The sequence below is a fragment of the Carcharodon carcharias genome, chromosome 16, assembly GCF_017639515.1.
Source record: "Carcharodon carcharias isolate sCarCar2 chromosome 16, sCarCar2.pri, whole genome shotgun sequence".
Lineage (NCBI taxonomy): Eukaryota > Metazoa > Chordata > Chondrichthyes > Lamniformes > Lamnidae > Carcharodon > Carcharodon carcharias.
The window spans coordinates 8,779,616-8,795,151 of NC_054482.1; the positions used below are offsets into that span (position 1 = coordinate 8,779,616).

At 39.9% G+C, this 15,536-nt stretch overlaps 1 protein-coding gene across 4 annotated transcripts in view; it reads right to left on the reverse strand.

Annotated features, from left to right (window-relative positions):
* The window catches only part of LOC121289139 (syntaxin-binding protein 3-like), a 53,490-nt gene that overhangs the window by 25,116 nt on the left and 12,838 nt on the right, over window positions 1-15,536 (reverse strand). For all 4 annotated transcript variants that reach the window (XM_041208237.1, XM_041208236.1, XM_041208238.1 and 1 more), the window contains exons 4-7: window positions 15,165-15,241; window positions 11,573-11,651; window positions 8,784-8,884; window positions 456-622 (exon numbers count right to left, since the gene is read on the reverse strand). In XM_041208237.1, the coding sequence (XP_041064171.1) occupies window positions 456-622; window positions 8,784-8,884; window positions 11,573-11,651; window positions 15,165-15,241 (424 nt within the window). The remainder of the gene's footprint in view (window positions 1-455; window positions 623-8,783; window positions 8,885-11,572; window positions 11,652-15,164; window positions 15,242-15,536) is intronic.

A 15,536-nucleotide genomic window follows, 5' to 3' on the forward strand; every position in this document is an offset into this window, starting at 1 on the left:
TGCCCTTAATCCTTATCCACACATGCAAACTTTCCAATAGGAAAGCAACCATGAACAGGAACCCTCGCTGATTTCCCCTTCCTATGCCAAGGATTCTGAAGCCAATTACAATTGCCCTGTCTAAGGAGAGCTAACAGCATAAAGGTAATAGAACTTTGGACCTACTTTGTATGGCCCAGCTGTTCACAGTGCAAAAAAATCTATGAAGAACCACTGGGAATCTGAGTGATGAAGTGGTACCCAATTAAATTAAATGTCATCTGAATCAAATTGTTGCTATAGAACTCTGCTGGTTTTAGGTCATCCAATTAAATATGCAGCTATAGAAGCATTATGGAGTGACCATTTCACCCAAGAAGGGTAGGAACTAAATACTGATAGTGCAATTCATTCAATGGCTATTCAATCAAGGAGAACAAAAAGCAGATCTACACTCTAATAATATCATAATGGACCTGTAATCATTTCCGCGCTCATGTCTGTATCGCACTCCAGGATTTTCATCCAAAGTTGCACATAGTGTCACAATTTTTTCAGCCACTATCTCCAATGTGGCAATTTTATCTGTTGATGCTGGACTATAAATAGAGTGAAATGCATCAGGAATGTCAAAGGTGAACACCTGGTTGAGGAAAGAAAAAAAGGAAATTTTAACAGGTAAGCCGAATGATTTTGATGTCACATGCATAGATGTCCAAGGGTAAGAATGCAAAAAGTCAATACGTATCCAAAAGCTGGATGTTATATACCAGAGGTGTTAAGTGACACTAGATAAGAATCCAATAAAAGTGCTATCAGTCAGCGTGAAGGAGTAGTAAATACATATTGGAGGTGTTCCATTCAATTGGAATTAAGACAATGTGGCAGTTATTTTCAAGATAATAAAACCAAATCAGTAATTACACACCAATGAGGCTTCCATCAATAACTGGCAAAATAACACAATCAGTAACTGGAAGAATAACTGAACTGATCACTAGAAACAAGTTTAGTGAGCACACATATGAGTATAGCATGCAAGTGGCAACCAGCACAGTTTCATAAACAGCATATCCTGCTCTAACATTTGTACATACTTTCTCCTTAATCTAGATATTTTTTGCTTCCATCTTTTTGATTTTCTCAAAAGATGAGTCCCAACTTTCTATAACGTGAAAATATTTTCACTAACCGCAATATCCAAGTAAACATTAGACAATATGCTAGGACAATGTACAGGATCTTTATTATTTTAGTTACTAGAGTTATCCTATCCCTCCTAAGGACCTTTCTCTCATCTGCAAAAGGAACAGAGCAGCACATCGGACCTTATTTCAGACTCTTGACTGTCAATATAAGATCATAAGAAATAGGGCAGGAGAAGAGCATATAGCCCTTTGAGCCTGCACAGCCATTCATGGCTGATCTTAGACTTCAACTCCACATTCCTGCCCACTTCCAATCCATATTCCTAGAGTCCTTGAGAAACTAAATATCTGTCTAAACATATCCAATGATGGCATATCCACAACCCTCTGGGGTAGAGAGTTCCAAAGATTCACAACCCTTTGAGTGAAGAAATTTCTCCTCATCTCATCCTAAATGATCAGCCCCTTATCCTGAAATGGTGCCCCTTGTTCTAGATACCCCAGCCAGGGGAAACAATATCTCAGTATCTACCCTTCAAAACCCCTTCATAATCTTAAAGGTTTCAACAAGCTCACCTCACATTCTCCTAAACTCCAGAGAATAGAAACCAAATTTACTCAGCCTCTCACCATAGGACAACCCTCTCATCCCAGGAACCAATCTAGGGACATTGTACTTCCTCCAATCCAAGTATATCCTTCCTTAAATATGGAGACCAAAATTGTACATAATATTCCCAGCGTGGTTTTACCAAAGTTCTGTACAATTATACCAATACTTCTTCCCTTTTGTACTCCAAACCCTTTGCAATAAAGGCCAACATGCTATTTGCTTTCTGAAGAAGTCATATACAACACAAAACATTAACTCCATTTCTCTCTCCACAGAGGCTGCAAGACTTGCTGAGTATTTCCAGCACCATCTGTTTTTATTTACTATTTGCTTTCCTAATTGCTTGATGTATCTGCAGGCTAACTTTTTCTGTTCCTTGTACGAGTACACCTAAGTCTCTCTGAATTTCAACATTTAAAAGTTTCATGCCTTTTAAAATATATGCTGCTTTTCTATTCTTACATCCAAAGTGAATAACTTCACTTTTCCTCCCTCTGCTATCTTGTTGCCTACTCACTTAATCTCTTTACAGCCTGTGTGTCTTCCTCACAGCTTGCATTGCACCCAGCTTTGTGTCATCAGAAAACTCAGACATATTCCTCTCTGTCTCTCCATCCAAGCCATTAATATAGATTGTAAATAGCTGAGCTTCCAGCACTGATCCCTGTGGCACTCCACTAGTCACAGCCTGCCGACTTGAAAATGCCCCATTTATCCCTACTCTCTGCTTCCTGTCAGTTAATTAGCCCTGTGTACATGCTAATGTATCACCCAACACCATGAGCTTACTTTGTGTATTAACTTCTTGCATGGTACCTTATTAAATGTCTTTTGGAAATCCAAGTATACTACATCTACTGGTTCCCTTTATCTACCCTTCTAGTTACATCCTCAAAAAAACTAATACATTTGCAAAACATGATTTTCCTTTCATAAAATCATACTGACTTGTTCTAATCATACTATGCAAATGCATTAAGACTTCCTTCATAATAGGTTTATACCAATAGATAAATGAACAAATAACTACAATCTAACATATTTAGAAATGATGTCAACTCTTGGAGCAACAATAAGACATAGAAGCCAGAAAGAATATGAAGCAGTGACAATAACTGAGAACTAGCTCATAAAAGGCAAGGATTGGATACTTAATATGCAGGAAAGATGGGGAAAAAGGAGGTGGGGTAACAGTTTATGTTCCGGAAAATACTAGTCTTAGAATATGCTTGTGGGGTAAAAGACAGAATCTATTTGGTTGGAGTTAAGAAGCAATGGAGGAGCTAATACACCACTTGGTGTATTTTATAGACAGCAAATAGTGGGAATAAGATAGAGAAGCAGATTTGTAAGGAAATTACTGATGGCTGTATAAACTACAAAAGTAATGATAATCAAAGACTTCAACTATTTCAATATTAAATAGGACAGTAATTGTATTAAGGACAGCGAAGAAAAGGAATTTCTTAAGTATGTTCAGGAGAATTTTCTTAATCTGTATGTTTCCTGTCCAATTTAGAAGGGGGCATTGCTGGATCTAGCCCTGGAAAGTGAAGTCACAGTCTGAGAGCATCTTAGGATAGCATGGTCACTATTCCCAAGGTTTACATTAGTTATGGAGAAGGGTGAGCAATCTAGGATAAAAATCAGGTAGACTGCAGTCAAAAGCTAGGAGACAGAAATGTAATAGAGCAGTAGGCAGCCTTTGAAGAGGAGATGATTTAAGTACAGCCCAGGTTTGTTCCCACAAAACAGAAAACAACGAGAAGCAAAGGCAGAGTTCCCTGGATGAAGAAGAAATTAAGAGAATAGGATCAAGCAGAAAAAGGGGCATTTGACAGTTATTAGCTCGAGGATACAATGGAAGAACAGACTAAAAAGAAGTGAAAAGGGAAATGGATGAGTGGGGGTTGCAAAGCAGCTGTCAAGAATAGTTTGGTGATGAACATTAAAGGGAATTCATAGGTCTTCTATAAACATAGCAATAGTAGAAATGTTGGCAGAAGGAACCAAACTGGAGATCTATTATTGGAGGCACAATTTATGGCTGAAGTGCTAAATGAGTACTTTGCAACAGTGTTTACAAGAGAAGAAGGCATTGCCAAAGCTTTAAGGAAATTGTCAGGATGCAGCAGATGAAAATAGATCGAGAGGAGGTACTGGAAAGGCCAGCAGTACACAAAATGGGTAAGTCACCTGGTCCAGATGGGGTGCCTCCTAGGTTGCTGAGGAAAGGGCAGGAATTGCAGAGGTGCTAGCCACAATCTTCCAGTACTCCTTAGATACAAGGGCAGTGCCAAAGGACTGGGAAATTGCAAATGTTATATCCTTATTTAAAAAGAGGGGAAAAGTAATAAACTTGGCAATTACAGGCCGGTCAGTCTGACGTTAGTGGTGGGAGCACTTTCCGAGACAATGGCCAGGATCTTCCAGTCCTACCTGTGACAATTCCCAGGCAGGACCAGAAAATCCCACTGAATAATCCAGAAGAAAATTAACAGCCACCTGGATGAGCATGGACGAATAAAAGATAGTCAGCATAGGTTTCTTATTGACAGATCATGTTTGTCCAATTTGACTGAATTGTTTGATGAGGTAACAGAGAGACTGGATGAGGGCAGTACAGTCACAGTGCAGTGGGTACAGACTTTCAAAAGACATTTGATAAAGTACGAAATCTTAAGCTTGTTAGCAAAATAGAAGCCCATGGGCTAAAAGCAGTTGTAGGAGCCATAGTATAAAATTGACTAAGGGATAGGGAACGATATGGTGAATGGCTATCTGTTTTTCAGATTGGAGAGAGGTATATAGTGGAGTTTTCCAAGGCTCAGTAATAAGACTGCTGCTGTTTTTGACATATGTTAATGACATGGACATGGGGGCAGGGCCCAATCTCAAAATTTGCAGGTGGCGCAAACTTTGCAAGTATAATGAACAGTGAGGAATACAGTAATGGAGTTCAAGAAGACATAGACAGGCTGGTGGAATAGGTGGGCACGTGGCAGATGAAACTTAATGAAGAGAAGTGTGAGGTGATATGTTTTGGTAGGAAGAATCAGGAAAGACAGTACAAGCTAAATGGAATAATTCTAAAGAAGACGAAAGGAGAGACCTGGTTGTGTTTGTGCACAAATCTTTGAAGGCGGTAGATTAACAAAGCAATTAATAAAGGATATGGGAGCCTGAGCTTGACAAATAGAAACTGAGGTCAGATTGTCACTACCAAGGCTAACTCAAGTTGAGAAATTAAGATTCAGCAAACCCGCCACGGTTTAAAGAGCCCCATTAGACCCAATTTTCACTCTGAGGAGGCGTGGATGGGATAGAGGCAGGCATGCCAACCCTGGAAGCAGATCCTAGGCACCCATGGGCGAGCGAGTGCCAAACCTCACCTTTGTTCTTTGTCGTTTTAGACACTGTTAGGACCTCAGGCCTTCAGCCTCTCACCTATCCCCCATGACCCCTCAAATCTTCCAATAACAATTCATGTCCCCACTCACCTCTTATGCCCCCTCATACCTCCATGCCAAATAACTGTCCCCATCCAACCCCCATGCCCTTCATAGCCACTTACCCAGTGGGGAGAGGGCAGAGCCATGTAGAAATGATAATAATCTTGACATTTTAATACAGTTCTGACTTGATAGTGAAAAACTCTCATTAAAGAAACCAATTCAAAGCTTTTAAATTTGCTTAAGTGGGTAATCTCTTGAAAAAAAAATTCTATTCGGACCTGGTATCAAAGGTGGCTAACCCTTTAATGACCTCTTTAAATTGTCATTCAAACTTTTAACTCAGAACTGCTGAGATAGTTGGAGCTTTAGAAAATCAGCCAAGCATTCATAATGACATAATAATAGCTCTTAGGGAAATGCCAACAAAGACCTCTACTGAAACTACACGCGCCCAGATGGTAATTTTTTTTTTTAAACCTATACCAAATATCCTGTCAATCAAACCAGTCCAGTCGAGGTTTTTTTTTAAACTCTCACTGACAGCTTCAGCCTGTTTTTTCCTGTTTAAAGATAGGGATTTAAAAAACTTCAGGTCATGACATTTAAATACACCTGATCCGCCCTTCAAGAGTGTTCACGTCTACTCCATTAATTCATGACTCCCACACTGCAGCTGAAGGCCCTTGTAAAAGCCAAAATGGGGGTCTGTTTAAACTCAGCACCAAGTTCAAATGGCCCTGCTGAGTTCAGGTTTGTCTCCTGTGTGAATCATCTCCCTCCCACCACCAGCAAAAATTGGATGTGTCAGAAATGGAGGTGGGACTTCCACATCCAGGTCCCACTTGCCATTTTTAAAGGTCAACAGAGTCTTTCCAACTCCATGAGAGTGCTAAAGTCGAGAAATGATGCTAAACCCTATATGAATCAGCCCCAGCTGCAGTGTTGTGTCCAATTTTCAACACCACACTTTAGACAAAACATGAAGGCTTTCAAAAGGGTGCAAAAGAGGTTCACCAGGATGATTCAAGGGATGAAGGGCTACAGTTATGTGGGTATACCACAGAAACTGGAGTTGTGCTCCTTAGAACAGAAAGGACTAAGAGGAGATTTGATGGAGGTGTTTAACATTATGAAAGATTTTGACAGAGTAATTGAAGAAAAACTTTCAGTTTTCAGTGGCTGAAGAGTCAATACTAAGCCATTATTTTTTGTTTATAATTTAATAGAATTTCCTTTTTGGAATCATAGATTTGGACAATATGTGGAGCAATCGTTCTTCAACCTATAAACGCCCTTGAAATCAATGATGTACAGAATCAAGCGAAAGAACAGTTGGTTATCTCAAGCCTGCCCATTTTTAGCAGTGTCCACATCCTACGTTTTGAACTATGATGGTTAAGAGTTGGCATGGAGGTGGCATGGGGTGTATGAGGGGGCACTGGGTGGCAGGGGGCATCAGTTAACATGGCGATGACATGGGGGAGGAAGGTTGGGTGGGAGGGGTGAAGGAGTGTGATTAATGAGGGCTAGAGGGCCTAACATCCAATTATTAAGCAATTGGTGCATGAAAAAAATCTTGTTTCTACTCACCCCAGACAGTTGTGTGCCAATTTTCCTTTGTAGGTAAAATTACCCTGACAAAAAGCCACTATTGAACAGAGACTTAGGAGAGGGAAGTAATAGATCACTTTCGCTTCTCAAGCTGAGAAAATGGGCTGCAGCAAAGTACGTTTTAAAAATCTGCTGAATGTTTCATTTGAGGAAACAAGCTGGCAGACAGGTCACTGAGTTAAAAATCTGCCTGCCCCCATCTAAATGTCTCATGAGATTAAAGTGAAAAGAACATTTATTGGATTAATGTAACCGGAGTTCCTGGTGAAATGTGGGGTTACCACCCACCACTTCAGAATCTGATTGGGTAATATTCAACTTATGTCAGCATTTCAGTTTTCCAACACTAAAGAATCTACTGCTATAACAGGAAACACAGAAAAAAATTAGATCACAAATGAACAGCAAAAATATTGATGGTTCATACAGATGCAGAAAGTTATGGCTGCTATTTCACAACAAAAGGATACCTTTAGTGATGAGATTTATGTTCTTACTAAGCCAAAGAGACCTGGAAAGGGAACAATTTGAGCCTGTGGAGAATCTTTCCTGCAGATAGTAAAGTGATTCTAGAGTTTTTCTTAATTCAAATTTTAAACGTTTTTCTTACTCTTCTGCTCTCTCATTTCATCATCTTGGCTATGGAAAGGAAACAATGGCCTCTCTGCTTCAGTGGTATCCTCCACAACCTGGGATCAGAGTATTGTTCTTTGAGGAGAGGTTGCATAGAATGAGCCAATAATCTCTGGGGTTTAGAAGATGGAGAGGAGATCTCATTAAAATGTGAGATTATGAAAGGGCTCAACGGGGTAGATGCTGAGGGACTATCTCCCTTGGCTGAAGAGCCTACAGTTAGGAGGCATACTCTCAGGATAAGGGTTCAGCCATCTAGGGCTGAGATGCAAAGAAATTTATTCACCCAGAGAGCTATGTTTGCTGAGTCAGAGCATATTAAGACAGAAATCAATAGATTTTTGGATCCTAAGGAAATCAAGGAACATGGGGGTTGGACAGAAAAGTGAAGTGGAGCTCAATGATCTCATTTAATAGTAGAGAAGCTTGAGGGGTCTTATGGCCTGCTCCTGCCCTGATTTCTTACGTTATGTTATGCCTGTCAAATGTTTGGAAAATTAGGTGATCACAGAATATCAAAGGCAAAACTAATTGTTCTGAAAAGCAACCAACAGGCTTGGGATATTATTTGGCTTAATTGATCAATTCTGAAGAGATTGGAGAGGAATTTTAAAGAGAGATCTGTGCTGACAATGGGTCTCATGTTTTTTCTTGCCGTCAGAAGCCTCAGGAAGGGCAAGTTCACAGGCATGAGATCCAACAAAAAAAAATAGGCAGATACGCATGAATCTCACCTTCAGCATCTTGGATATACAAAGAAGCAAGAATCAGATCTATCCTATTAGCCAACCGAGTAGCATATCAACAGTAGCTGGAGCTGTTCATAGATTTGAGTACTCTTTATATCTAGTGCCAAGTCTTTTGCACAGGAAGCAAATATCAGGGCAAAATTAAATAACCTTATAAAGGCAGAAATGATTGGTGGAATTATATATACAAGATTCGAGGGCTTAAGGATAAACGAATGATGTACAAAGTTTTCAATGCAACATCAGTCAAATTAGAAATTCAATGATTCTCTGTATAACTACAGCTAATTATTGATTTTGCTGAATGTGTTGTGCTCAATCTGAATAATCAGCCGGAGTTTTTTTTTAAATCAACAAACCTGAAGTAAGGAAAAACATGTGCATTAATGTAAGCCCTATAAGGCTTTTTTTTAAACAATGCATTTACTCATGTTGTATGAAACCTTCCTGTCCATTTGGGTAAAAAGTGAAGGGTTATAACAATGTTTCCACCCAAACAGTAAAAACAGGTTTGTTTAGTATGCACCACAACATTTGTACACTTAAGCTATTTAGCACAGGAATTATTTTTAGCAGAGACATTCTTGTAAAGTACCTTAGATTCATATGAAAGGAAGGAAACATTAACTTCCTTGCAACGTTTGATGGCTTTTGAGCATGTGGTCTTTAATTGACTGAAAAGGTTATCAGGGCAATCTAGAATTTCAAAAAAAAAGGTTATTTCAACAAAACTGTAAATCCGTCAGTCTGCACTTTAAAGTTCAATAAATTTATTCCTTAATATCAACATGATTAAACTGGAAATGTCAATACATTGAGGCAGTGACATAGAATGTGTCTATATCCACAATTATAGAGCTTTCAGAGAAAGATTCAGATAGTCTGCAAGCACCCTGCATGAACATATTTTTATCCAGTGTTATCCAGGGGGAAAAAGACATCCAAGATATGGTGTAGTGCCAACCCTGAAAATGACTATCAACTTGCAGCAAATGGCGGCCTCACCTTTTTGCCAAGCTGTGGGAACAAAACACTTGATAGGCTTATCCTTCAAAGAAATGCCGCATTGATGATGACACCCTAAGATGTAGATCAAACATGTTTCAGACCTAACCAGGGTGCTTCGATCACCTGCTGACATTATCACCTACATCAACCAGGCCAGGCAGAAGACAGGTTGCAGTATTCCTGGCTCTTACTGCTGCATGTAACCTGATCTAGTATACAGGTCTACTGCACAAGCTGTCACTGGTCCTACTGCAGTGGGTTATCTTGGCTATGAAACCTATGCTGATAGGGCTTTGGTTTCAAGTTTCACTTGAACAAAAAAAACCCCACACTTCTTGAAGTCCAAAAATAACAGGCTACCTCTGGGCTCTGTTCTAGCACTGACACTTTTAAACCTGGTTACAAATATTCATTCCATTAACAGGCATTTTATTTATGGGGGCAACATTTGTCTGACAGTACAGGGTCAAGATTTCAGTCACCCACAAGCAATTCCTAAATGCTGATTTGTTAAAGATAGCCCATTATCACAAAAGATGGAGTCTTAAAACAAGGGCCAAAAAGACAGTTTCCAGCTGTTTGCGCATAAACCACACAAATACTAACAAATGGCTGAACATCTTCTTGAATGGACAAGGCTCGACTTAGGCCAGTGTATCTGGTTGAAACACTGGACCGTACCTTTATTTTCAAGGAGCACTAAAGTCCCTACTACAGGTAAAGGCAAGAATAACTTGATCAGCAAACTAGCTGGTTCATCTCCAGAAATAAATGTGCAGTCACTAAGAAACCCTACTGTAAAATAACATGAGGCAAACCCAGAGTATTTCACCCTTGTGTGGTTTAGTTTATCCCCCTCACAAAAGACTGTAGTAGACCTTCAGTCGGAAGACATCATGCAGATAATAATAGATATTTTGAGACATGGCCTAGCTGCTGGTCCCATCAACATCAACCTTGTTGACATCAGGCAACAGGTTGCCTTTCAGAATCTGCTCCTAATGGTGCAAGCCATACCAGAGAAATCCTTTTTCAAATATATTGAATTCACCAAGCTATCCTGTCAGTTCAGGGTACCCTGTTTAGGCAATTCTCCAAGGATCCTAGATAAAACATCAAATGCTGTATTGATACAAGAACAAACTTCAAAACATACCCTATGCCTAATCAGTGACAGTCCGGCTCCCTAGTTTTGACAGTCTGCAAAATCACTTCAGATGTGGAATGGTTAGGATGTCCTGCAAATTACTATAAGACGGGCCTTTGTGACTCACCCAACCCCAGCCAAACGCCATGGCTAGTAGGAAGTTGTGGGCCACATACCTATAAACTGCAAGGGCTGCCTGGTTCCCTAATGAACTTGCACAGATCCTTTGCAATATAAAGAAAACAAGGCCCAAGTTTCCAATCTGAGCAACTGTTTATTAAGACTCTGTGCAACTGAACTCAGTATATTGATACTGCAGCAAATCAAATTGTGGTTTATTTTAATAAACCGGAATGAACATAAAACCAGTGCAAATCCCTTCTGGTGTTAAAATCCTGGATACAGAAAGTTAATCACAAAAACAATTAAAACATTAATTTTCATTTAGTGTTAATACAAGTCACTGCATGTGCCAGTTAAACATTTAGAGCTCCAGTTTATTCATAGGAAAATGCATTGAGTTATATATTTTAGTCATCTATAATTTCCTTTTCAAACAAAAATTATCTGCTGAAACATTATGCTCCTATACATAATGTTTCATGATCCATAATATTTTAGCTTTATTATACAATGGTCACCAGCAAAATATCACATAGGGTACATGTTTTGTTCAGATACCTTATGCAGCGTTTTAGCCATTTGGGATCACACAGCTCTAATATCAATATTTATTAATATTTCATCCACAAAACAGGTTATTTAAATATTTGAAACAAAGAAAATATATTACACTTCCAAAATGTAGTTGATTGTTCCTTTGACACCAGCAAAATAGGCCACAATGGGCTAAAGGGAAGAAAGCCCAAGGGTTTATCTTTCCAGGCTAGATGCCTATCATGAATCTTGAGGGCTACATATAAAGCTCAAGTTCAAACCCCAATTTCTTTGCATATGTATCTCAGGCTACTGGCGCAATCAGATTTTTGAGTTCTGATTTAGGTTTTAACCACCAATGAGGCAGTAAGATAAAGAACCATCCTTTCCAAACCTCCAGGCACACAAAATTCAACCTATATTCTAGTACAGACTTTGCACAGGCTTTGAAGGCCATGGTATGCTTGCTGAGGAGGTGGTTTGGGCAGGGCCAGGTTAAGACACATACTATGTCATGCAGTCCTCCATTATTTTAGAAAGGAAGCACAGTGGATAACAATAAAGCTACTTACAATCAGTGAAGTAAACGTAGGCCGCCTTATACATGTAGGAATACTTCTTTTTGAAGTCATTTATCAGTGCACTGACTGACTGAAAAGTAAAAGAATAAAAGGTGTAGCAAACATTGCCTTTCCAAGTACAAACAGTTTCTTGAATACATTTTCCCTTCATTGATAATTAAATGTCTCAAGGGACAACAACTTTTTTTCATTTTGGGGGTTGGAACAAGTCTTTAAATACTAACGTTTTTTTTTCCATATGTATACAAGCAATTAGGATTATCTCTATAAATAAGTCTTGCATCTAGCACACATTCATAGTGAACAAAACCACAAATACATCATCTGAATATAGGGCAGAGAACCAACACTGGTTATTTAAATCGATTTGTTCATCTATATTAATGGTTTAGATGACGAGATATAGAGCAATGCATCGAAGTTTGCTGATGATATAAAACTAGGTGGGAATGCAAGCTGTGAGGTGGACATAAACAGGCTGCAAAGAGATATAGACAGATTAAGTGAGTGGGCAACAAAGTGGCAGGTGGAGTATAATGTGGGGAAATGTGAGGTTATTCACTTTGGTTGTAAGAATAGAAAAACAGAATAATTTTAAAAGACACGAAACTTGTATACATCGATGTTCAAGGGGACTTGGGTGTACTCGTACAAGGTACACAAAAAGTTAGCATGCTGGAAAGCAAATGGCATGTTGACCTTTTTGCAAGGGGATTGGAGCACAAGAATGAAGAAGTCTTGCTACGATTGTTCTGGGCTTTGGTAAGACTACACCTGGAATACACAGTGTGCAATTTTGCTCTCCACATTTAAGAAAGATATACTTGCACTGGAGGCAGAACAACGCAGGTTCATTAGATTAGTCTCTAGGATGAGGGGGTTGCCCTATGAAGATAGGCTGAGTAAATTGGGTCTATATTCTCTAGAGTTTGAGAATCAGAGGTGATCTCAAGATTTTGAAGGGGTTTCAAAGGGTAGACACAGAGGTTGACCAGAATGTTTTGTTCTGGATTTTAAGTTCAGTGGCAAGGGTGGAAGTGGGAGTGATTTCTGCTGAAGGGAGCTGGTGGGGTGGGGTGGGGTGGGGTGGGGGGGGGTGGGGGGGAGAGAGAGAGAGAGAGAGAGAGAGAGAGAGAGAAGATGGTTGACCGTGCACAATCTTGCGCAGTTATGCTAATAAATATGCATCCACAAGGAGCTTGCCAGATCTCACAGCAGGAAGTCATTACCTCATTGGATCAAAGGTCCAGGCGCCATATCTAAAGGGCACCCAGACAGCCTGCGCTAACCCTTGCCCCTTTGCCCAGGCAGTGCTCCACCCTCCTCCGCTAACCATTCCTCGGTCATCCTTCACCCAACTTGCACTGCCAACACCAGTCGCAAGCACAGTCAAGCATTTACAGAGGCTCCCCAATGAGGACACTGCATTGGTGACTCACCATTAAGCATGGGAGAAGTCTAGCTCACCAGCCAATCATGTACAGTCGTAAAGGTGAACCTTCTAATTTCTCGCTGGCAGGAAACTTAATTTGGAGTGGGAACTTAATTCCAGTGAGCTGGCCTTTTACTGAGCATGCGTGACATGCCAACGTACGTACAAGGACTTCCCAACATTGTGCACTGGGAAGTTTGAGTCGCCTTTAAAGTCCCGAGAACATAATTGCTGAAGTTCATCCCATTGTTGGGAAACTGAGTTTGGACCTCAGTTAACTTCCCCTGCCCACAAAGCTTCCCGCTGCTGGGAGGACCGGAAGATTCCACCCGTTGTTTCCCCTGGCTGGGGAATCTAGAACAAGAGGCTAAGGGACTGATCATTTAGGATTGAGGTGAGGAGAAATTTCTTTACTCACAGGGTTGAGAGCCTTTGGAATTCTCTACCCCAGAGGGCTGTGGATGCTCCATCATTGAATATATTTAAGGCTGGCTTGGACAGACTTTTGGTCTCACAGGGAATCAAAGGATATGGGGAGTGGGCGGGAAAGTGGAGTCGAAGCCCAAGATCAGCCATGTTTGCATTGAATGGTGGAGCAGGTTCCACAGGCCGCATGGTCTTCTCCTGCTCTTATTTCTTATGTTAAGTGCTAACCATGCTGATTGATTTGCATTTAGTAAGAAAGATATCTGAATCAATTCAAAAATGGTTCCATAAATTAGACAGTTCGAAAAGCCATTAATCAACAACCAATGTCTGGCACAAAACAAACCCATTTATCACCAGAAAAAAAGTAAAATACTGCAGGTGCTGGAAATCTAAAAAAAATGAAAACAATGTGTTGGAAATACTTAGCAGATCTGGCATCGTTTTTGGAGAGAGGTACAAAGCTAACATTTCAAGTCAAATGTGACTCTACTTCAGAATCCATTCATCACTGAATTTTGTTTCAAAGTCAGCATTAAAGAACCAGTCAGTGTCACAAAAGCAACCGAACAATTCCCTTACAAGCAAACGTTCCCAACTTCTTTCAGTGGTTACGTGAAAAGCAATCACTAAAATTACCAACTTAGAAAATTATTAACTGGGCGTACATATATAACATACAGATATAATAACAGTACCCTGTATCTGAAAAACAACCTTAGCTAGAGGTTAGAAGTGAAAATTTGAAATAATTTTGCTGACTTTGTAAAACACAAAGAGACCCAGGCAAAATGTTTGTAAAGAGCTGGAGTAGTGCAGAATTCTCAAAATTCACCATGTAGCAAGTCCTATCATGAAGAGGTGCTGAGCTCCCCAAAGGGTGTCAGGTAAGGGAAAACCACAACATTCACCGCACCCTGAAGCCTCCTTTCTCCACCTCCTAACAGCTTGTTATAGGCTAGCAGAGGCAAGGACATAGGAGAAGGCTGTCAGCCATTGATGGCGAAAAGCATGAACAGAAGATTTATAATGGTGCACCATTCGTCCAGTGATTGCATTTCCATCATGTTCTATTTGTAAATCAGCAACTTGGTCGGCAGACAAAAGAGGCAAAAGATACCATACCAGAATATTCCAAATGTTGACAATCAGGATGTCATGAAATATGGGAAGTCACCTTGGAGAAAGCCAATGCTAACTTCCAATTAGAACTGTCAAAACTGTAGCTATTGCACCATGAAAACATTGAGGAATAGTGCTTCTGAAAGGAATGGAATAAGTCACAAAACCTCAGGCAGTCAATGGGCATGCTTCATTTCACCTTCCCTTTTAATGTAGGTATTGCACAACACTTCCAAACTACAAGAGATTCCAGGTGATGCAGCTAGATGCTTATTAAAACCTTGTTCTGCATTTCAGGATGTTTCAGTATTAAACACTGAACAGTATTAAGGAACAGAGCATCAGCTTCGCCAAAACTAGAGTCAAGGTGCATTTAGTTTAACAATAAGGTTTAGTACGCAAATTGGTAAAAGGTTATTTTCTCTTTTCCATCTGTTTTTACAATACAACTATAGAAAAGATTACATTGTACCCCTGCCCCCAAACTCCATGTTCAGCAGAAGCAGTGAAAATAACTATTCTGAGTTATAGCTCTATAATCCTGCATCAGAAGCACACTTTACTCCTTGTGGGACATTTCCTAATTTATTCTGAAAATGATACCTTTTCTGTTGGAGTAATGAAGTAGATTGCCTTCAAGTTTGGAACTGGCTCACGGTTCTTGTGTAGGTCTTCAACAACTGTGAACAGAAAAGTTCCGAGTACAGATTGCCATTTGAGAAAAACCAAATATAACATTTGCGTCTTGAGCAGATTTACAATTGTGTGCCGACACATTCCTTGCAAAAAGACATGCCAGGTTGTTCCACCTGAATCTCTATTACTATTTACTATTACTAATTACTATTATCCAGTTAGTACTAATGAGGAGATGACAGGATTGGCACACTCCCATAGTATAATATCTTCTAGACACTTACTGTGGAAGCTCACACATGAAAAATGGTCACTTGGAAGAAGAGCCCAATGATTATC